At 45.4% G+C, this 24,456-nt stretch overlaps 1 protein-coding gene across 2 annotated transcripts in view; it reads right to left on the bottom strand.

Annotated features, from left to right (window-relative positions):
- Positions 1 to 24,456, bottom strand: part of RAP1A (RAP1A, member of RAS oncogene family) — a 40,962-nt gene that overhangs the window by 2,699 nt on the left and 13,807 nt on the right. For both annotated transcript variants that reach the window (XM_086765387.1, XM_086765388.1), the window contains 7 exons: positions 19,293 to 19,362; positions 15,193 to 15,276; positions 11,433 to 11,501; positions 9,817 to 9,873; positions 8,249 to 8,389; positions 2,994 to 3,137; positions 53 to 168 (listed from right to left, as the gene is read on the bottom strand). In XM_086765387.1, the coding sequence (XP_086621513.1) occupies positions 82 to 168; positions 2,994 to 3,137; positions 8,249 to 8,389; positions 9,817 to 9,873; positions 11,433 to 11,501; positions 15,193 to 15,249 (555 nt within the window). In that variant the 5' untranslated portion in view covers positions 15,250 to 15,276; positions 19,293 to 19,362 and the 3' untranslated portion in view covers positions 53 to 81. The remainder of the gene's footprint in view (positions 1 to 52; positions 169 to 2,993; positions 3,138 to 8,248; positions 8,390 to 9,816; positions 9,874 to 11,432; positions 11,502 to 15,192; positions 15,277 to 19,292; positions 19,363 to 24,456) is intronic.

Here is a 24,456-nt window from a genome sequence, read left to right as displayed (position 1 = left end):
CGGCTCACGGCCTGATGACCTGAGCTGTGGGTACAATTCAGACACCTCTTACCTGGCTCAGAGCTGCTGCATGATGGGAGTCTAAAGCAGCAGACATGATTTCTTTTTAGGCTTCTTCTTTTCCACTGGTGTTTTTCTATTTATCTGTCTGACCAGGTCATAAAAGATCTGAAACAGAAAAACACAAACTGAAAAATCAAAGTGATAAAACGCTATGCAAGTGTCAAAAACTGGCAGGCTGGCAAGCCAACACTCTCTGCCAAACAGATTCAGGCTGTTAATCACGTCACCTTTTTGCCTGGTCCAGTCTTTTGAGTTTATTAGTAAAATTAGCAAGGAGAAGCAAAACATCTGCCCTGAACTCAGGCATTTCCAGAAGGGGATGACTACAGGGGCCTCTTTCAGCTTCAGAGACGACTTTCTTGTGAGCGTTTTTGCTGCGAGTTGTTTTCCCAGCAATACTCAACCCATTTATAGCAAAATAAGCTTTGCGAAAATGCTTGGAGCTGGGTCACAGTATTGAGGAGAAATATTTAAACCTTCCGAAAGCTCCACCCTTGTCCTTGTTTACTTTTTTCCTTCCTGGAGTGGCTGACAGCTCACAAATTCTTGTTGATTCCAAGGAAATTCAGAAGACAAAGAAACAGTTTATAACAAATTGCAACAACTGGAAATTTAAGATTTTCCGGCTATTTCCTACATGACAAAGCACCAGAGCACAGTTAAATAGTTTCAAATGAAAGTAACAGGATGGTGGCTCTATCAAGCTCTCATGTAAAATATTTTATAACTGCATTTGAGCTGCTCACTTTACTGAGCTGCTACTCCTTTACTAAGCTTATTGTTACGGTTTTCTGCTGTCAGCCTCGGGCAGAAGCAGCAGTTTGTACTCTCCAACAGACGCAGCCAGGACATTCAGAAGTGTATGGATGAGATACAAAGAAAAAGTTTCTGTAGGAGAAAACCAATTAATAAGCAGCAGCTTCTATGCTGATGCAAAAGAGCTTTTGATATTTAAGCTTTTACAAACAAGAGCCAAGACGATTTGAATGTACTTATGATGTGTGGGACAAGTCCAAATCTCTGAAGGCAAACAAGATCCTCAAAAGTTTTGAGGTAGATCCCTCTCACCTTCCCAGGGCTAAGGCAGGGGAAAAAGATCCCTCTGAAAAAAATATGTAAAGTTAGACCATTTAAGTGCTAGTATGACTGTGAGAACAGAAGCGAAGTCTGCAGCGAGGTTTCAGGAATGCCTCTGTTCCTGAGAAAAGTTATTGTGGCGGAAGAGCATCGCCATGGCTCACCAGAAAGACATCTGAAGTGCTGCTACTAAGGCTGACTCTCACTTGTAATAAAAGCTTATTATTTGTTTGGAAGTTTTGTTTCACTTTCAGTAAAAGCATGTAGAAATTTATGACCCCTTAGCCCAGATTTTACCAAAGTTATAAAGTCCAAAAGCAGCTAAAACCCAAAACCCAGAATAATGCAAATGCTCCCCTAGTCCATGAACGGGCAGAATGAACAAACAACCAGTGCAGTAAGTTGCTTGATTCACGGCGTTTCTTCTCTTTGATTTCCTCAGCTTTTATGATTCTCATAACTAGACAATATAAACTGGCAGAAAACCAGAAAAATTAAGATCACAATAAAACCAGAAACTAATCTTCCAGATAAGAATTTTCCTCTCTGTGATCTGACGCTCACTGGAGGCAGTAGATATGAGAGGGAAACAGGGAGACAGGATTCACATGTTAAGGATGGCTGTATGTAAACCACGGGCGTGCATTCGCCCCAGGACAGCTCGGTGTTCTGCCTCCCCGCACGGCTCTCGGGAGAGCTTTAAGGCCCCTTTGGCTAAGGAGGGGTCAGTCTCTGCCACCAACTGTGGAAATACAAATAAAACAGAATCTGTTACGCAGATGACCCCGTGGTGATCTGTTCAATGACCGAGCCACTAGTTTCTTCATTAACAGTCACAGTTTTACTACAGCTCAGACACACACAGAACCTCTTTTGGCAGGAGTCTAGCCCAGCGAGCTATATTTACTGGGTTAGGCTAGCGTGCACTACAGCTAGGCTAAGCCCAACCACAGAAGCTGCAATTCCTGCAGCCTGGAGCTCCCTTCCCTCTCGACTGGGTGGATGCAGTGCTGCGCACGTCCCGCTAGCTGCCAAATTAACGCTGGGTCCAGGCCAAGATCCTACTGCTCCTGCTTATCACACAGCCTCCTAAACAGTCCCAGTTATCTCCTGGCACAAACCCAGCTGTGCTCAACGGGGTCACCTTAGCTTTGAGGCTGGAAACCTGGCCTGTTTCACAGTCAGATAATTCACAGCAGAGAGCAAAACTTGGTGCCTGATGTGAAGCAGAGCTCCCTCGGCAGAGCTACGCTACTTCAGGCAGCAGCAAAAGGCACGCCGATTGCAAAGGTGTTTCTCATTTAACACGGGGAACCGCTCAGGCAGATCGAAGTCTGGACACAGCCTCAGTAACTCAGTGGCTTACCAGAGGACCGTGATGGGATGTCTGCTTGAGAAGCCAGACGTAGCAGGAATGTGAAAAGCAAATACTTCAAAACAACAGCCAACACCACGCACCATGACAAGTAATACAACGGGGCATAATCCATGTTCTGAATAGCAGCAGCAGTTATCTTGAAAAAGTATACTTTCCAGGTAAATTTTATCTAAGCTAAGAGTCATCCAGTTAACCGGGCTTACTCGGGACCCTCTGCTACTCGTGCCCTCCGACACAGGCTTCAGAAAGTACTTACCTGGAGAAGGTACCCACTCTTTACAGAGAAAAAGGAGCAGATCTCCTTAAAACAAACAGAAAGCAGTAGCTAAATACATTGCATCTCAAGCCTTTCTTAGGCTGACATTTTAGAACCATCCTGAATCTTCCTGATTTAGAAAAATATGAAGGTCTGCATGCTGGTTTAATGCGGCATTCATGCTGAAGCAGGAAAGACAAGGGAACAGCTGATAGTTACCTCATTAACGTTGATTTTAGACTTTGCAGACGATTCTAGAAAGGCACAGTTACACCACTGTCTTGCTAAGTTTTGACCCTGTTCTTTGCCGACTACGCGCTCTTCCTCCAGGTCACATTTATTGCCAACCAGAATCATTGGAACCTGGAGAGGAGACAAGCAAGAACAAGAGATGCGTCAGCAAATAAACGTGCAACACTGACTGTAATGCTGTGGCTTACAAAGTAGGGGGGAAATACAGACAGTATGAAAACCAAAAAAGATCAGAAGTTCAGCACAGCTACAGCCTGACTGGAATGTAGATGCCTGCTGGGAAAGGGCTGAAGAAAGTCCATAGCATAGACAGCCTGGGTCACTAAGAATTAAACACACGGAGGACACCGTAAAACCAAACAGTAATATTTCAACAAGATCTCTAGTTAGTAAAGATTTATTTTCTGGTCTTTACATGCAACACCATTATAGTAAAAAACTTAATTTACTACTGAAATGCATTTCAGGACTTTTATGTGACAGCAGGCTAAACTGCCTGCCAACTTAGCCTATTTCAGACAGGAAAACACACACTACACGTTGCAGCCCCTCTGACCTGTCCTGTCAGCCTGTTGTCAGCCACACAGCAGTCAATGGAAACACGGCACTGCCCTGGACATGGCATACAAAGGAACAGTCCTGCGCAGCCAGGCACTCCCACAGCATGAGACCACCTGCCTTTCTCACCTCAATGCGATGTCGTACTCCTGACATGTTCTGCGTACACATAGAGAAGTGGATGCTCACTACAACAGGCACAAACACTGTGCTTGATACTTACTGGCTTAGAAAAATTAAAATTTCCACCTGGTGACCACCTAGCAGCTCAGCTCCCGAAAGCACATCACTTCCAATAAATAATCTCATGCAATATTAAAACAAACATCTGATACACATTCAAAAGATTTGTCCTACACCCGTGATGCAAATACAGGCAAATCACTTGTTCAAGACAACGACGAAAGGGCATCTGCCCCTCTCCTTAAGCTATGTGCTTTCTGAAGTGCCTGGCTGAGGTACCTTCTTGCTCCTTCATGAGGAAGAAAGTGCCCGGGGAAACCACATTCCTTGTGACATTTTCTACAGAAATCCAGAGAAATTCAATACCATAGGAAAGCGACCTTGGCTGTAGTAAATGCTTGTTACTAACGCCTTTGCGTTAGGCTGCATGGGAAGGAGGGGTCCCTCAGCTTACCCAGCCCTCTCACAAACAGCGCAGTGGGCAACGCAAAGGCCAGAGCCTCTTGCTCCACTACAGCTCACCGGTTTCCCAACGGGGCTGCGGCTGTATCTGCTTGGTGCAGTGCGGAGAGCCACGCGCAGCCTGCACTCATTAAGTTATAAACCCATTTGTCTCAAAGTATCAGAGCAAGCACCGATGATTGTAAGCAGCAGGAGACTTGCTCCCATCAGTTATGTTTAGATATTGAGTTAAAACTACTTCAGGAGAAAGAAATGCAGCAAAAAGATAGATTAAAAGCAGTACTAAGACATCTTGGAAATAATACCCTGATACAGAATTTCAGAAGGCTTTCTCTGCTTCTCAGGCAGTGTCTACCACAGCTGCAGCCCACCGAGACGGCACAAATAGGCAGAAAGACCTTAAACAAGCAAACAAAAAACATTCAAAACACCCCAAAAAACTCAGTAACAACCAAAACTACCTACCCTGGGGTGCCACTTCCACACCTACAAGCGCAGTCCCAGCTGCTGCCTGCCCCTCCTGCAGGACCCTTCCCCAGGGGCCACGCAGCTGGGGCACGCAGCCCAAGGCCGCCCCGCTCCCCAGCCCCAGCCCCAGCCCAACGCCGCCCCGCTCCCCAGCCCCAGCCCCAGCCCAAGGCCGCCCCGCTCCCCAGCCCCAGCCCCAGCCCAACGCCGCCCCGCTCCCCGGCCCCAGCCCCAGCCCAACGCCGCCCCGCTCCCCAGCCCCAGCCCACGCATTTTCACAGCCAGCTTGGAGACAGACACAAGTTCAGGACTTTCTACGCCTGAGCATTGTGGGTTATACCTATTTTTAAAGTTTGCTTTTACAACTCGCATCTCGTATAGATCTGAGGGGATGCTACAGGCAGAGCTAAGCGGGATTTTGAAACCCGAGACCACAGCAAGAGCCGCAGGACGCACTGCAGCGCTCTGCCTACACACAACAGCGACAGCATCCTGTTTCCCCTACACTATGTAGAAGTAGAAAAAAAACTACAGAACTGCTGATAATGGGTGTGCACCCTGCTCCATTTCCTGGAGCATTTAATGCTTTGAACAGAAAATGAGTACTTTCCAGCTGGAAAATAAATCATGATCCACTTCCTTTAGTAATTTACAACACATTGTACGTTTTTAATCTACTTCATCGTTAATATTTGTAGCCTCTTGCTGAGTCAACTACGCTCAAGATCAATTTTTGTGTTTAAAACTCACAGTCATACCAATTAGAAAATGATCCCATTTGTATTTTTCAGAATTTTTTGCCTATTACATCAGAAACCTGAAGTCACAATAGAGATGAGGCAAATCCAAAGCAGCCTGTTTCACAGAGACCAACAGGATATTTACCACTCTATCAGCTTAATGCCATTCTTCACAGTTTTGTAGACAGTTAAGAAAAATCTTCTCATACTGCAACATGAAAATGTGTTCTGAAATCGTTCAGTAAAAAAAATAAAGCATATGAAGACGTGAAATAATAGGCACAAAAGTGATACTTAAATAGACAAACAGCATGGCTTTGAAAGGCAAGAAACCCTGCAGAAGGTTTTTCCAAAAGGCAGTACGCGTTTATCACTGAGCCAAAACCCAAGTTTGACGAACAACTAGCTTTTAATCATTTACTGTTTCACATAGAAGACTGGGATTTAAATTTTTGTTAGACTTACACAATTTAACGGTGTAAGTACTGGGATTTTCAAAGACACATTCTGAAACTGAATACAGGAAGGAGCGCATTTCCCTAACTCAGCAGAACATGGCTTAAACGTTCAAAAGGTTCTCAGGCTTGGATTCAACAAGTAACACCCTCCGAACACAAAATAAATAAATGCATTTTAATAGTTAAATCAAGTCACTGAAGTAAAAACAAAAGCAACAGTCTCTATTGTCCGGTGAACCTGACCAGCTTACGGTGCAAATTCCCCTCCAGCGAGCGCAGCCGAGCGAAGCGCGGGGCTCCGAGCGAGCGGCTAATAAAGGACTCGTGTTATCGGGGATTTACGCAAGCGTAATCCCTGCCTAAATGAAAATCAGCTCTGCATAAATAGACATTCAGCTTGTTAAACCAAGGAAGGAACCAGAGCAACTCAAAACAAGGAAATCGGGACGTGGGACAATGAAGATCCAGGAGAAAGCAGCAGCCCCGAGGTTCCCTCGGCCGCGCAACAGCCGCGCTGCGGGCCGCGCTCATCCCACCCGCGCGCTCTGCTCGTTGCCCAAGCTGCCTTTTCCTGAATAGCTATTTAAATACACCGCAGATGGCTCACCCAGAGTTTGGCCTACATAGGTGTCCCAGCCCCGTTCAGCGACGGCCAGCGCCCCACCAGCCGCAGGAGTGCTGTAAGGAGATAAGGGCTGCGCGGGAGAGGCTGCTGCCGCGTCCCCGGCTCGGCTGGGGAGCCCTAAAGCACTGACACAGCCCGCAAGCAATCGACATCAAAGGCAGCGGCTACTTTTAAGCTGTCAGCGGAAAAAAATAGGCAATCTTTTTCACACTCCCCAAGGCAAACCCTTGAATATATTACCAACTGCTAGGCAAAAAAAAAAAAAAAAAATTAATTTCAGGTTCTTTTGGCGGAAGCCTACACAGAGAGACAGTTCCCACACGTCTCCACCGGTGACACGGCTACCACGGCACAAACCACCAGCACCCTCACCTACATCACACATTTAGAAATTAAAAGTCTGACAAGGAGTTCCAAGAGTTGGGGCCTGAACTGGAAATATGGTAAATAGTTTTCTTCCATCAAAAGCGACTGAATGCTAACTATCTTAATGTAATTTTTCCTTATTTTAAAACCAGATTTAAACAACCAAAATTACAACCTTGCGTCACTAGCTAAGATGCTTCCAGAGTCTTTCAATGGTTCAACACACAGAACTGCACGATCTCCTTCAGGTTACAGATTTTATCAAACGACAGAAGGAACAAATAAAACTGCTGAGAGTTTAAAGGCCTCGGACTGCGAGGGTGGTCTGCACCACCACAGGGACAGGCGCACCCGCGGCGCAGCGCTCAACCCTCCCTGCTCACACACGCGTGTCACGGAGCCACAGACCCCGAAACATCCCCCTTTCCTTCAGGAAGGGACGAGCACATTTTCGTACGGTAACCTACAATTCTGTAAAGTTTGGGTTTTGATGGATTTGAGTGAAGCAGAGCTCACAAACCAAGAGACCCTTAACAGCTACAGGAAGGGAATCTCTACTTTACGCAAGACCCGGGGTTACTCCACCTAACGAACAGCTCCGGCAGCCGGAGAGGCAGCGACTGACCAAGCTCCCATCCCACCCCCCCAGCCCCTATGACACTGTCCTCTCACACAAAGAAATCAAAATAAAGAAATATTCCGTGATTTAAAAAAAGAAAGCTAATGACATTGAAATTACAAAGCACAGCCTGGTCAGTAAGACGAACGCGTCCCGTCTATTGGCAGCTCCAGTTCACTAACTTGGACTCTGCCTGGTATGCACGTGAGCGGCACAGAGGGCGCAGCACACAACACCGCCCCGCTCCAGGACAGGGGAGACTCCGCAGCCGACCCTCAGGAGACGTCACTGCTTTGTACTCCTGTTCTGCTTCACACCCGTGGGAAAAGTAACGGTAGGCTCCGCTGTAAGACAGCTGCAGAGCTACTAAGAACGTCATTATTGGTGAGTTTGACTATTATTATTTTCCTCAAAATCAAGGAAAAAAGTACGGCTAAAGCACAGTGAAAGAAGAAAACTCAAATACTGGAAATGAGTTAAAAAAAGAAAAAAGTTGTTTTTTCAGTCAACTCCCACCATTTCCAAAGACTGTTAGCCTGCCAGCACAGGCGAAAATCTGGCTTCACAATGCGCGTTAGCAGGTGCTGGACCTCAAATAACATCAGTGAAAACAAATAATGCTAAGGAAACTTCCTTCAACACAGCAAAGGACATTCTTAGAAGGAAATTTTACTCAAAAATTACTGCATGTTTACTCATAAACAAATTTAACCACTTGCAGAAGAAAAGAATATTCCACTCACATCTTCAGTGTCCTTAACCCGTAAAATCTGTTCCCGCAGGTCCTGTAGGTCATTAAACGTGGACTGTGCTGTTATAGAATATACTAGTGCAAACCCTTGGCCATTCTTCATATAGAGATCCCTCATTGCTGTAAATTGCTCCTGTAATCAAACATTTTAAAAAGTAATTAGCTAGTGAATGCAGGTAATGAACTTTTACACAGGAATACTTCTATTTTAATGGCGACAAGAATATAGTACTGTACAGCACGCATGTACATTTTTACCTCTTACAAAAAGCCACTGAAGCATGCAAATTTAACAAAAGTATTAACACATCTCTTTCCTTTTTTTTTTTTCCCTAAGAGAGAAAAAAGCGTATTGAAAAAATGTGAAAAAAAAAAAATCAAGAGCAGCAATAAAAATACACCTGCAGACAGACTGTTGTACGCCCCGAACCACAACACAAGGTGTTAAGATTTGGTTGACATATTTTATACTGTGCTGTCGTTTATTTTCCAATGTGGTGTTAAGCACGAATCTGCCATCAGACAATTCTCCAGACAACAGATACGGACTGCAAATTCAATTTCTCTTCTAACATGACACCGACACAGGCCTAGGTGTCACACACGCACGATTTACTGTGAGCACGACGGCGTGGGAAGGCACTGCTTGCTCACCTCTGAGCACACGCAGTTATCCAGCAGCCATCTCTTGCACGAAAATGGCTGAAAGGTTCAATGCAATGAAACGCAAGAGCAGGCTGGAAAATCTGTACCAGATCAAAGCTGCCTTTGTGCGCGCCTGTGAAAGGAGGCTTTACCAGCACTGCGTAACAATGACTTCTGCCTCCACGCCTTCGCATTGCTGTGGATAATTTTCAAAGCTTTCTAAATAAAACTAATTTTTAGGAAGCATGTCCTCCCCCTGTGATGCGCACTCAACCGTTACAAGGTCTGTTTACTCAGCGACAGGACTTTGCACGATGGCAAGCGCCAGCGGCACGGCAAAGGGAGCTGCTGCGCGGCCCCGGCTGCTGGCCGGCAGGAAGGACACGGGCCTCCCAAGGCAGCAGAAGGCAGTGCCAGGGAGGTGCCTCAGGGGCAGAGGAGTATTCCTGCACAGGTACAGAATCACTGCTGATGAAATCCTCCCCACGTAGGCTGATGTGACATGCTGGGAGACGATCCCTACGCACTGCTTGGAAGGGGCTTTGATCTGTGTCTGTTTTCCGGCCACTTGCAAAACTGCCACGTAAAACAATCCCGTATCAGCATGTTGATAGTGAGACGACAGTGGTGGCAGAGAAGAGGTGAGTGGCACGGGATGCACCAACCTGTGTGTCCCAGCACTGGGGCACCGGCTGGGGAGCGGGTTCACAAGGCTGCTGGCAGGGCTGCAGAAGGCTCATTCATCACACCAGGCCTTGGGTTATTTAACAAAACCATTCAATTTAAATTATTGCAGCTGATCTATTGCTTTTGCTTGGGCAGGATTATTACACTAGTGTAAGTTCTATTCTTAACATCCCACCTCGTTCGTAACAAAGAAACTCCATACCAATTAGAAAAAGAAATGACACTTACCGTCCCTGCTGTATCGAGGATTTCAAGCATACACTGTTGACAGTCTACTTCCACTTGCTGGGGAAAAAGGGGCAGAGACAAATGCAGTTAAAAGTAAAAAAAATCTGAAATGGGACAGGCAAGAGGAATATGAGCTTAATTTTCACTTCTGCCACAAAGGCCTCTAAAAGCCAGCCAGTGCCCTGCACTTCCCAGCGCTAGAGAGGCACCGCTCTCAGAGGAGCGACCACACCGCGAGGCACGCGCTGGGCTCAGCTCACTCAGGCTCCACGACGCTGTTCAGGACAAAGGCCGAAATGAGCAGCTCATTGCAAACACCTCAGCTTAAGTGAGATAAAGTCCACTCTTACAAATCAAAAGGACCTTAAACTTCATTTTTTCTTTGCTGCTGGGGGAGAAGGGAGTAAGGAAGAAAAGAAAAAGCAAAATATTTAGTGATCCTCACAGTCAGGCTCAGCAAGTCTTCCACTCACTGAGCAATGTCTCACATCCAATGAGTGTAATTCCAGGAAAGCCAAATAAATTTAACAGCAGAACTCATACCCCAATTTACATTTAATTATCACAGGCAAAAGTGCTGCAAGTTCTTGTTTTATGTTTTGGTGCCTTTAATTATGGTAACATTTATGCTAATCTGTAAAACAATGGGTTACTTGACATCAATGAGCGAAGAAAGCAGCTCTGTTGATGGAATTATGTCACACCACAGCATCAGGGATCCTGACAGGGACTTTCACTCAGCAATTACAAGCCTGCATCTAAAAAGGCCGTAAAGAATTTCATATGCCTTCAAACCAAGCAGAATGCATTTGAACTAAATGGGAAAACAGCTGTTCCTTAAAGAAAACAACAACAGGCAACTGCTGTGCTACAGGAATATAACCTACTGTGACAAATGGTGTATATATCCTCTGTAACTACTTCTACACATAGCACACACACAGCAAATATTGCTATCTTTATGTCTTGAAGAAATAATTATATGTCAAATTGCAGCAAACAGATCTGAGTAACAGCCTGACCCTAGTTTGGTTGAGCTGCTCCTATCCCCAGGCATCCATCAGAGGCACTGCCAGGAGGATGGGCAGTGCATCTGTCTGCTCGTACCCCAGTACGGGTGGAAATCAGTGATGGTTCAGGAAAATACACCAGACTGATCTCTGGGCAGGCACAGCAACCTCTAATGAAGAAACAGGCAAAGAGTGGAGAGCTGCAACCTCAAACTGCCTCACCTTGAGTCACCAGAGATTCAAAGTGAAAGCTCTCAGTTATATGGAATAATAACAGGTTAATCCTCCTGTTAAACACAATTAAGTTAGGGAGCGGTCCAATTAACAGCAAAATTTGTCATTCCCTGATAATGCAGCTTTAGAGTAGTTGATACAATTTGTCTGATTGCATTTAGACACCCTAAGCTAGTAAAGCACTCTGTCTAGCCGTATTAAACCATTCTCAAGACTGATGCTTTTCTCTGCATCGCTTTCTTGCTGCGGTTTTACGCAGCCGTAACATTTTCTCAGAAAAGACCCTTTTTCATTCTGATAAGCTTTCGTTACATTATTGAAAACCAGCAAGCTCTATGAGACTTGAAAGAAATTAAAGTGATGTTATTTTACCTTTCTGTATGAATCTTCTATTGTTGGGTCATATTTTTCAACAAAAATTCCCTGAACGAACTGTACAGTCTGGGGAGAAAGGAAAGAATTAAAAAAAAAAAAAAAAAAAATGAAGTGAACTGAACACGACCAGTAACATTTATCAAGTACTTTATGAAAAAGTAACACACCAAAACTTACTCAACACTGCTGCTAATTCAATAGTGGGGAGCAGAGAGAGAGAGACATATAAAATTTCATTTTTTTTTAAATAAAATTTGTGTAGTTTCTGTTGTTTTAAGAACCACTTTATTCAAGGATGCTTTCAAATTTTTTTAGAAATGCAAACTGTTTGCTTGCTTGCTTTTTCATAAAAGATGATATCCCCAAAAATGCCTTTTCTTCAGTGCCTGCGACTTTAGAAGACTAAAAATCACCAAATATGGAAGGTCTGATATTTAATCAGAAGAACTGGCAATCTATACACTGTGGAAAAGTACGTTGTGGAAAATCCACATCTCAGTTTGACTCGTGTCAGAGTTACAGTGGAGCTACTCTGGATTACGTGCCCAGCGCAGACACACTTCAGAGCAGCACGTTAAAACTGGAGCATCTCCAGATACTCAGTTTGTACTGAACCATTAAAGAAGGAGACATCGCTCATTTCAAAGAGGAAGTCTTTCTTCTATTTAATTATTCAAAGCAAATCTAAACATTTCCCATCAAGCTGTCATTCGGATGTGGGCCACCTCTGGACATCCAAGCTCCGTACGTGGTGTGCTTTGGCCCCTGTCAGTCTGCAGCGTCACTCGTCCTCTGCAAGGCTCTTCCCTTTCGCTTTGTGTCCCCGTCCCCTTACCTACAACAATCTGCAGTAACACAGCACAGGAGGTTTGGCTGATGTTTGTAAAACAAGGTGATGTGTGTTCGTAAAACTAAGCGCCAAGATCCCAGCACTTAATTTTCTCTCTAAAGACCAACAAACACACAAACTATCTTTTGGCAGCTGAACCTTCTGCAAGTTTTTAATACAAATTCTGCAAAGTCACTACCTGTTTTGAGAAGCAGTATTTTATTTGGACAAAAGGCTGAGATTTTCCTGCAAGAGGGTTCACATTTGTCATACAAGCACTTACAAACTTCCAGTGTAGCATATGCCAGGTACAGGCAGAACATCTCGCTGTACGCTGGAAACTGAGCAGCTCCTCATGGTTTGCTCTCTTTTAATATAAAAGTAAAGATTTCTAGTACTACCTCATATTAAAATCATCCTGTATCGCTAAATAAACCTATTTTACACTCCAGCGATCAAAGCCGCTGCTTCTCCAATATTTTCCTGTCACAGTGAATGGCTGTCCTGTCTGTCAGATAACAGATCTCAGCAAAATCATTGTAATAAATACCACTGTTAACGTGGATCAAAGGGTTACACCAGCAATGGAAACCAGCAATGAGAACTGTGGGTTACAGACTATATGTTAGGATTTTAGCACAGCTGCTAACCAAAGAGGGTCCAAGGAAGGTTGCTCTTTGCTAGAGGCTAACATTTGAGCACTGAAGTCGGTCGCATCTGTACCGCTCTATTCTGGGAACGGCGTTGTGAACCAGCCTTCAGCGCGAGAATCTGCCAAAGCACTCGCGACATTTCATCTTTCTACTGCAACACTCAGAGTCTTATTTTATAGCTGCAAATACAGTGCTGCTCAGATAGAAAATTAACTGAACCCACATATTCTCTTCTCAAATTCCTTAATTTCTAATAAATCACTGTTCTAACTTCTGTTATCTCAGCTGGTGCTTGTGTGTTCACGTGTAGTTGCCAGTTCACGGTCTGTGTGTGTTCACAGACACCAACTACATACAGTCTTGATTACAATTATATTCAGCTTCATTCATAACCCATCTTACTATGTCATATTCTTACTTTACTTGTACTTTACTTCTATGGATTATAGGAGGAAAGAGAGGCCAAGGGAGAAGACACAAATCTGAGGTTGTTTTCAGGTTATGCATGGATCCAAGACTTTTAAAGCTTCCTATCAGTTTGGGGGTTGTGCGTCCCAAATTGAATTTCCAGTTCTATACAGGACTGTGCACGACTGGATACTCCTGGCAGTACCATCTACCCACGGACTCTCCAGAAGATTTCTACTCCCATTAGAAATGAGGGGAGAACTGCTGTTCAGGAAATACTTACAAAGAAGTTGCAAAACAACTGTGCCTTAGTAGCTATGAAGGTTTTTTTTGCTATGCTGTCATCACTATGAAAAGGCACAATCCGCATCACATTGCCAGGGGAGAGTTAAAACAATAAGGAGGGTTTGCAGTGAAACAACACCATATTGTAATGAAAACACAGAACTGAAAAGGAACACCAGCCTCTTTGTTAGAATTTTAGTTTATACAGTTTGAAGAAAGAAATTTTAAAGTGACCTTCATATCATTTTAAATCACACCTTGTAACCTCTCCTCGCTAATGCTTGTAACTTAGCAGTCTTCTTGACAGCTAAATATTATTGACTCTTAGCTGCTAATGGGCACTTATTGTGTCCTGTTACAAACATAATGCATCAATGTTGCATATGAATTGCAATTTATGCTTACTTAGCACCTAGACTGTCAAAAATAATGTAACTTTTGTTTATCAGACTAAGTACTCGCCTTTCAGCTTTTAAAAAAGCCAGTGATGGACACTGACTCAGATTTCACATCATAAACAAGGAAATTCAAGTATGTCAGACGCTGAATAATTTTTATGTACTGCATATTAATACGTGCCTTATTATACCTAGTGGGTCTTTCTGTGTTACATAACAACAGCAAGATACTCAATCAAGGGGATGCAAGTGGAAAAAGTCCTACAGATTGCTTACATTGCTGTGGAAGAACAGAACGCATCAAAAAATTTTGACACCTCCATCTTGTACAGGTTAGGATGGGATCTCTGAGAGAGTACATCAAATCTGATATATAACTGAATAATCTTTCCTTCTTTTCAACGGGATTCTGCAGGTGGTTTACCAAGATTATTCAGCAGCCCATTTCAGCAGAATAAACAGCGGTGCAATCACATGAATGGCTGGTCAGCTGTTATCATCTTCTGTGAAAAGGAACACGGTGTAGTTCCTTGTTGTAGATAACTTCACACTTGACCAGGCCTTTGCCTTTCTTGTTGGAGCAAGCTGCTTTACTGATTTGTGATAAACAGGTGAGAGATCTCTCTTACAGTGCCTTACTATCAGCTCCACTATGCAAACCTCTTACTAGAAACAACACAAGCACTTAAGGAGTGCAAAGTGTCATCGGTCTGCTAATCCCTCTGCACTGCGCACGTCGGAGGTGACTTCTCGTTCTGCCCCATGTTGTCAGTCCAGGCCGTTCATCCAGGTTCTATCCAGGATGGAAAACACACAGCCTTCGAGGCAAAGCTGCAACCATTGCTCATTCACAGCCATGCACAGCAAGACCTCCTTCACTGTTCCAGGGTGGGTCAGGCTTCGATACTCAGATACAGACAGGCAGTCATTTACAGTATTACACTCGTGCAGGAAGCAGGAACGAACTGCTAACTATTGTAACAGTGATTAATTGCCTGCTGCTTCTCCAGAAACATGACACAAATTCATAGATATTTCAGCAGTGTAACACCGGCCACAGGGAAGTCACTATACGTGTCAAAAATAATACAAATATCCCAACGCATTAATGAGCATTGTCTGCTGTAAGATAGGCCAGTTTTGAAGTTTGTGTATCAGTTTCAGAACTGCTTCCCAAAACTCACCAAAGCGGACTTCCCCACACCTCCTGAACCAAGGACCACTAGCTTGTACTCACGCATGGTGTGGTCTGTTCAAATAGCGACGATCTGGAAAGCAGGAAAGAAGCCAACAGTTAAAAGCGTACCTGCACATACAAATTTATGACACTGTCTTCCGAAAGTAGGAGCACGCTCCCCTTCTCCAGATACTGCCAAGGACAAAGATCTCTTTAGTAACAGCTATGGTTGTTATTTTTCCACCTGGGCACTCAAGTTTCGATGGCGGCTCTGACAGCCCCAGTTTATGTGAGATGCCCAAAGCCAGACCTGTGAGCCTGCTGGTGCTCAGAGAGGAAGAGGATGAACACACCTCGGCACCAACACCGCGCAGCCACGCACGCCCGCTCCCAGCTGTGCCGGGCAGGACAAACTCTCGCTGCCTGTCCTCTGCACTCTCAGCACTTCACAGCATAAAACAAGGAGCATCAAACAAGAAAACGACATCAGAAAGATGCAACTAGAGAGGTTTACTTCTCTCACCCAGCGCAGCCCGGAATGATTTGGGTTAGTACTTTCTCTCTGGAAAAGGTCAGGCCTAACTTACGCTGCCAAGGCAGAGCTGCTCTGCTCGCCCAAGCAAGCACTCTGCCTTTTTATGGCAATCCTGCAACTCCCTCAACTCGCTGCGCAGCACCAGAAAACTTCTCATTCTCACCGAGATTCCCTGACAAATAAGGCAAATGACAAAGCTGGTGATAAACATTTTACACTATGTTTACATTAGAAGCCAGGCTGGGCTGTCCCTATCAACGAAGCTGAAGCAAACAATGACCTCAGCAGCTAATTATCTCCCCCCTCTTCCCCAGCAAGATAGCGCTTTCTTCCCAAGTAAGGCTTCAGAAACACGAGTGCTATGAGGCTGGGCAAACTGCATTTCTCAAAGGCACTTCAGACTAACGCTGCCACGGGGCTTATGGGCTCACCGGCTACAGTCTGAGGATTGCTTTAAAAATAAAAATGTATTCCAAGCAGATTGATAGAGAAATGTATCACCCTGTCGACTACCGTTAACAACGCTCTGCGAAGAACAGGGATCACATTTTTAGCTTTGCAACTGTGGACAACTCCCTGACAATCTGTGTCTCAAGTTTATATAATCATTAAACCAGGACAGGTTTTTTTTCTATCATTTACATTCCCAGGGGAAAGTTGTAAAACACAAAGTCAAGAGGAAATCCACGTGCTGCCACACACCCACAGCCAGTCCTGCACTGGGACCGGCATTTGAACGCGTTACCGGAGACCTTGCCAAGCATCCTACTGTCAACCCCACCCCTCAACCACCGTGGGCTTATGACCTAAATGTGACACAAGTACAGGTTAAAACTAAAATTTAAAAATCCTCCACGTAGCTGGAGAGAGGCATACAAATTCTGCAGCCAGTTTAACACAGATTTAATCTCATTTTAAAGTCAGAAGAACTGAAAAAGAAGGCTCACCTGCCCGCGCTGCGGCTCTCCGCAGCCACGCAGCCAAGCTGCCCTTCCCTCACCCCAGCCTCAGACGGGGAACAAAGCCGAAGCTCTCAGCAGCAGCCCACAGTTTTAAGCACCTTGGGGTGGTTTTTCTTCAACTCTTGAAGCCTGCATGAGCTGCAGTTGCTTAACTTCACAGAAATTGCGATATTAAGCCAAAAAAAGAGATTTTCCAGAATGGTAACTTTGAATATCTAAAAGCAGAGCAAGCAATGTCTATGCACTCCAGTACACTGACAACATTTTTGGTTAAAATTCTGGCAGCTGAAAGTTCTTCTGCTTGAAAATTTTGCTGAGAAGTGACATTCGCTTCCTTTCTTTCAAAAATAATGATTTTGGCTGGGAAGGAGAGGGGAATTCCAATCAGCTGTGATTTTCCCCTCGATAATCCTTAAAAATTAAAAGGCAATGAATTCTTTATAAAGTATAAATGCAACTTATGGATCCAGTTTATCTTCATCTCCCTATAGTTCCATAGTCTGTTCCACACAAGAAAACCCAGAAAGCAACCAAGCTAAGGGTTAAATTTAGCTGTGAACTCTTTCACTTCTTATTTATAGTAAAAATACTTGTGGGAAAGTTTCAGCTGGGAGCAGTACAAGACTAACTTCTCATTTCTTCTCTACAGCATTTGCTGACTATTTTTTTTTTCAGGTGCAAAAAGAAACTAAGATCCTGAAACGCATAAGCCTTATTACTGTAAACCCCACACACCTTAATTATCCTGTAGCTCCGTCACAAGTATGTTAATGTTATCTGTTTATACAACATGAATAGAGTGCTCAAGAAACTACTATGCTGCATCCTAGCCAGCTTTTCACTGGCAGCTGTTTATGCCCACCTAAATACAGCTAGACACAGCAGCATTCATTTCCATCCAGAGCCCTCTGCAGCGGAGTTGCGTGCTGTGAAGCAACGGCTATGATTCAAAATGGAATGAAATTATGAATGTTAAGTGCTTCTTTCGAGTCAAGAAAAGAATACCATCGCTAAGGAGTGTAAAAAAATAACTTTTAGTATTGTCATAAACGTTGTGAAACTGGTTTCATTAGTTCTGAATGCTGTGGTGCAAAAGTAAAGCAGAAGCTGAGCACGTCTCCTTGCTCGTGCTCCCTTTTCCCATACCCACACAGCCTCCTAGCTACGGCAGGACAACCGTGGGGCGCAGAGCAGGTTTCACACTAACGGCCCCATCACCGCCCCGAGCAGCGGGCTCAGCTCCCTCCTCCCCGCTGTATCAGACCCTCCAACCTGCCCACCACCTGCACAGCCACTTTAAATACAGACCGATAAATCAGTAGGGTTCAGATTTCATCTATAATAACGAACAAACTTTGCTTCTACACTGCAAACCACCTGACACCTCAGGATTAATCTCTTATTCTCTTTATTCTTTAATAGGAGCAACTCTTTTCTGCCTCTACGGTCACCAACACCGCCTGGGAATTGACAGAAACGCAGATTCAGTTATTCACACCATCAGCCCCAAGATGCCCAGCTCCTTCCAGGAGAAAGAGTGAAGGGCCCTACCCTGTGAACAGACGGAGAGGTGAAGAAGAGATGCAGGATATTTGTGTTAAAATACAAAACTGAAAGGCCGTGCAGGCAGGACGGCAGAAGGACCTCAGAGGGACCAGCAGATGGATGCAAACGCAGATGAAGCTGTAACCTGAAACGCAGCCCCAGCGCCCGCTCACCTGCATCTTTACTCAGCCAAGCACTCACACGCTCTCCTAACTGCGCAAATCAGCTTTCGCCCCGTCGCAACCGAGCGGCTGAATCAGGGTGAAGAAACAAAACTTTCAGGGTATTTCCCAACCAGCGGAAGAAGCCAGGCAGAGGCCGCGGGGCGGGCGGTATGGGGAGAACAGCCAAGGCCCTTCAGGAGATAAACCTGACACAGAAATTAGTTGCTCCTGTTACAAAAGTTTCACCAGCTCATCTATAAGTTTATGATTTGGGTGATGGGAAGAGAGAAGCATAAAGAAAGAAGATAAGCGAACACAGCACTGAAGAGTGGGTGCAAGAACTTCATGCTGATCTGAAATGTGACCTGCACCCTGTGAAATGCAAATTCCCGACTACAATTTTATATATCTGAAGAAGGCAGTTTGTATTTATTAGTTTCTCCTTCCTTTTCCAAACACAGATGGAGCAACGCGTAACAGGAGGTGTAGATACGCTGCTCAGCGTGAGCAAGAGAGCGGTAAGAGCACGTGGTCTGGCGGTTTTGCATAACTTGATGAAACATTGGTCATAACTGATGACACAAACTCCATTAAGTAAGACAGCAACAGAAGACTTTAAAAAAGTAAAAATCAAAGCAGACACATTCTTGACTCAGCCTTAAAAAGAAAAACTGTGGACTGTAATAATAGATTTGCATTTTGTACAACAGCAGAGGACATCAGGAAAGACAGAATACAAAACTTTAAGGTTTCTTTTCCCCACTACAGCAAACAAGATTCAGGTAACTTTTTATTTTAAACAATGCATTGTACACTTATCAGTTCTCAAATTTCCCCAGCTGCCACTGTTTTCACAGTTAACAACCATTTCAGCTATACTTAAAACATTAAGAACTCATACCTTGGCATAAAAGATCTCTCATCAGTGTTAGCAGCCCGACTGAAGGTTTTTCCAGGCTCCCTACAAGGGACTGAAAAGAAAAGAAAAAAAAAAGAATTAATCATTTTTCAAATGTATGTAAGCATCGAATCTTCTCTTTACATTTTCAAACTAAAACATGACTGTTAGGAAAGCTGGTCTTTGCTGTATCAACGGAGCTCTACGCCATTTCTGCATACTCAAATCAAGTTACCTCAAAGAGAACTCCGTCACAATCTAACCTTGCCTCTGGGACAGCGAGAGACCGGAAGGGTTCAGGTGCAAACCAACGGCAAAACACACTTTCTACGTGATTACGTCATTAAAAGAATGCTTTACAAACTGGACGTGCAGTTAAGGTAAACCGTAAGAAGACACAAAATTGAACTTTCTCACGTTACAAAGTAAAAATCAAGCTCACAACAGTAAAGTTCACATTTCTGCTCAACACAGGACTGCACCAGTTTTTTGAAGCAAGCAGTAAAACTTGCCCCAGTGCTACGCAGCTCTGGAGCAGCGTCAGCTCAGCCACCCGACCTTTCACGTCGAGTGACGAAGCTTCAGCCTGAGAACAGAGTAACCAGGCTGACAAGTCTCGTTTTCCAGGATCCCCAGCACATCCACGGCCCTGCTCGGGCGGGCCGGGCCAGACGCAGCCAAGCTACGAAGCCGAAACGCTCCTACACCTCCAGCGCCGGCATGGGCTGCGCAGAACTGCAGCAGCGCAGGATCGTGCTCCGGCTCGGTCCTCGCCTGCCATCGGCTCAGGGCCTGCTGGCTTCCGATTTTATTTAGGAGCACGGGTTACTTCCAGTTTGGGGGGTTTTTCCCCCTTTTCTTTTTTAAATAAAAATTTCAAGTTCCTGGTTATATCTACCAGATTCGACAGCAATAAAATACAGTCTGCAGAAAAGCTTGCCGTCACAGAGAGAATGCACTGTTTCTAAATCACTATCCAAACAGCTGTCTGTTGTTTTCTTTACATAATTTTTTACTGGATTTATGTGAAGTTGGCATTTCTATCCACAATCCCCTGTACCTATTATTTGATGACTACATTTGCAAAGAGTTCACATATATTTCCAAAGTCTCACTTTTCCCTTTCCTCTGACAATACCCTCTAGCTCAAGAACATGGATTTCATCCCCAGATATATCTTGATGGCTATCCTCTCTCCGTTTCTGGTCCTTCACTGCCCAGCTAACCCGGGGTGGCAATTTTAAAGAAGAGTTCGATGACCAACTCCTACTGAAAGTCAACAGGACCCAGGCTCCCACATCCCTTCTTCCAGCTTACTTGAAACTCCCTCCCCGCCGCCTTCGCACCTGCCGCGCGCCGTGCCCGCACCGGCGTGGGAAAGCGCTACCTCAGAAACCCGGGGAAATGCGTTTCTGAAGAATAAGCTACAGATAACAGATCAGCAAAGACACTTTGAAACTGAGTCAGTACTAAATGAGTCAGAAGGCCACGGCTAGGATGAGAGGCGAGGGGGAGGTAGGGCAGAGGGGGAGGCAGCTCCCACCTGCTGCAGCGAAGCTGCTCGGGCAGGCAGTGGCATTTCGGGCAGGCGCTGGCATTCCACGGCAGCTGAAGTGGGGCTGGAAATGCCACCGAGGGCGCTGGCTGGGCTCCCACTGCGCTCTGACCACACAAGCAATAGGCAGGTTTGAACAGGCACAGCCACTTTTTAACGGACCCCATCCATTCTGACCAACTGGGCTAACCAAACCCTCACCTGAAAGCCTGCTGCTACGGATCTCCAAGTGCCCGGTAGCTTTCCGCACTCTCCAGGCTCTTTCCTCCTCTCCCTCCGTTTGCTTTTCCCACAGCAAAAAAAAAAGACAACTTTCTTCTGCAGGGTAGATGGGTTCTGCTTAAGTCAAATCACCATGTTCCCACCGGACTTTTTCTCCCTCATATACTCTACACAAAACTTAACTTCCAAAAGACAAACTGAGGTCCACCTAGCCCTGCCCGAGGTTGTATCAAGTTCACAGCGCACTTTAGGAGATGAAAATGTAGTGCTTTCTACTATCAAGAACACAGAAGCAAGCTGGCTATGTTTAGAGCAGCCCAGTGCTACATTTTACAGCATCCATCACATTTCTTTCTTGTAAGACACACACAGGGCTGTGTGACCACGTACCTCTGCACCCGCGCAGTACGACCTCGGCAGCACACCTCTGCGGAGAGCCTGCGCCACACGCCAGCGCCAGGCACGACATCACCGTACGCAGGAAGCGGAAGCATCAGACACTGATGCTATCAGTCTCCCTGAAACAAATTCAGCATCCTGTCCCATAAATCTCCAGCCCACGCACGAGCTCTGCCATGACCCGGCCCCAGCTTCCTCCCCAGCCACCTGGGCAGCCCCACACCATCCTCCTAGCCCTGCCCAGACACCACGCGTGTGACAGTACTTAAGAGCATCTAGAAGCCGTGAAAAAAGAAAGGGGCAGAGGGGAGAGCAGGGAGGTGTATCCAGATGGGGGACGCAGCATCTCAATGGTCCTCGAGAGCAGGACAAGTCCCAGCGCCACCGTCCCCCTGCCACAGTAACACTGCGGGCTCCTTGTCTGCCTGTTTCAAGAGATCGTAACACTTGCAGTATCACAGTCCTTTCTTCGGTAAGATGGAACTTAGCAGCAGTGACACTTCAAACAGTGATCACGCTCATGGCTCCACACTGCTGCTAGGACAGACGAAGGGTCCTCTGCCTTCAGCTGTTCACAGCTTCAGCTCCAGCTACATCAAAGTCTCTACGCACAACTAGAAGCCTACAGCTGCAACTCTCTCTAGTTTTGGAACAGCAGACCAACACCCATAGGTAAGTCTGCTGAGCAAGGGCTGTATTGCAGGAAACCTCATATTTTGTTTTTTTTCCTGCCAGCCCTGGTTCTGGCTCCGCCAGCCCTGCTCAGCGCAGAAACCAGCACGCACCAGCCCCCAGGCCCGCAGCCTGGGAAGCACAGGCTTCACCCAAACACCACGGGCAGCCACCGTCTTTCACCAACAGCCCAAGCAGCGGGGCCCCATCCTGCTCGCAGGCTACGACCACACAAATAAAAAGGTGGAAGACGAGGTGGCATTCCTGATCTGACACACTCATCCTGTGCTGCCAGAGCATGGCGAGCCAAGCCCTTGGAACGGCACCCCTGGTCCTTCAAGCCCCAGATGAGATGGGCTGGCTTTACGTGGCTACTTGCTCTTCCCAAGGGCATTTCTGAAAGCTTCCAAGGCATAAAAGAACTAATTGTTCCCCTTTTAATGCTAGAACCACAGGAAGTTTAATTGAAAAACTAGTAATTTGTTTTTTGAAAGTATTTCTTTTTGTAGCAGCTCTGCATCCAATACTCCAGAGTCACAGGCACGTGCCACCTTGGAACCACAGAAATCAAAACGTTGCAGAAACAGATAAAGAAGTTGTCATAATCCTTATCAAATATCTTTCCAAATATAATAGGAAAGTTAGTCTACAGCAAAGCAGAGTTCCTCCAGGCAGCTCTCGCTGCAAGCATTTGCCTGGATCCAATTTGTACACACCTGAAAACAGGGATTGTTAGTGAAAACCCGACACAGTCTCAGCTACAGGACTGAAGACAGATAACCCAGCAATGCAGACTGCATTTTCACTCAAGGAGCACAACGCACAGCCCTAGTTTAAAAAAGGGTGAGAGAAAAGGAACAGAAAAAAGTGAGGCATCAAACGAGCACACACCAGCCGCAAGCATCAGTTCCTAGAGACAACGTGACGGCCTCTCAAGGTGCAGCTTCTACAGCCGCGTGCACTGTTAACCTGAGTGTACCTTGCTCCTCGCTGTTCCCTGGGGAGATGCACTGCGGCGTCCCTGCGACACAGGAGAGAGGGGCAGGGAGCAAATACCACTCACCCAGCTTTAGGGAAGAAAAAAAAGAGAATAACCTTCTGAGTGCTGGCTTGCTCGTCACCCACACCTCCCTTTTTCTAGCAGTCTGATTTTCACCTCCAGAAACCAAAACATTTAACAGTTCCAAGGGGAAATGTGCTGTCAGCATTTTACAGATTTGGGAGGAAAACAGGCAGATGTCTGCGTGAACTCCAGCACCTCCGTCCTGGGCTGGCTGCACTACCAGAGCAGCCATCGCTTTCCCGTTTCCCGGAGAGAGGGGCAGGTTCTCGGGACGCTACAGCGTCCAACCAAGCACATGTCTTGGTTATTTTTACTTTGGCAGTTAAATACTGAATCATGGCTACTATAAACAAACCTGTTTAATTTTGAGCTTGTAAATGTTCTTCATGCCAGTTTTTAAGTTACTATAAACTCGGCCATTAAAAGGGGTGGATTTTTTTTAGTGTCTACGAAACATTGCTCAATCCTCCACCAAAATCCCTTCATTATCACAGCCATGTTTGCAAAACAAACTCTAATCCAGCACTCTGCAAAGGAAAGATTTACGATGATCAAAATCACACTAAAACTGACAGATCCCCTCCACAATAAAAAAAAAAAACCAAATAGAAAGAACGATACAGCAGTGGAGGCTGGTAACTCGAGACGCAGGGCTTACCCGTGGCTTCACTGAGGACCTGCACTTGCCAGCCCGTAGGCTACAAACTGCCAGCAGCACCGCGCCGCCTCGGCTGCCGGGGTCCAGCACCGCAAAATGACAGCTCCGCTTGCTATCTGCTCCGTAATTAGTTATTTGTCATACAGCACGTTCTCAGATATTAAATTACTCTATGAAGTCAAAAGCATATTAAATACTTCCCTAATATTAATCAAAGCTGTCAACAATTGCGCAATTGTTACATGCAAGCTACGGAAACGTGCTGGGAAGAGGGATGGTGGATCACAAATGAAAGGGTACTTGTCTGCAAATCGCACAGTTAACAGCCGGCTCCCCTAAAACGCAGCGAGACAAACGCCGCCACAGACTTACCCGCTTAGTTAGCATGGAATTTACTTAAATAATAAAAAATCACTGCCACAGACTCACTTGCCAAGTCCCTTCCCCAAGGCAGTCAATCTCCCTGTCTGCAGGGTACCCAGAAAATCTCCTCCACCTCTCCTGAGGCCATCAACATCAGAAAATGAGAGGGGGAAAGACTAGACTAAGCAGAAAGCAGGACTTCCATGTGAGTGTGAAGTACAGTTTGACAAGCTTC

This window comes from Chlamydotis macqueenii, chromosome 23 (assembly GCF_036417535.1).
Source record: "Chlamydotis macqueenii isolate bChlMac1 chromosome 23, bChlMac1.mat, whole genome shotgun sequence".
NCBI lineage: Eukaryota > Metazoa > Chordata > Aves > Otidiformes > Otididae > Chlamydotis > Chlamydotis macqueenii.
The sequence above is the reverse complement of the archived record's forward strand: the minus strand, read 5'-3'. Positions and strand labels throughout refer to the sequence as shown.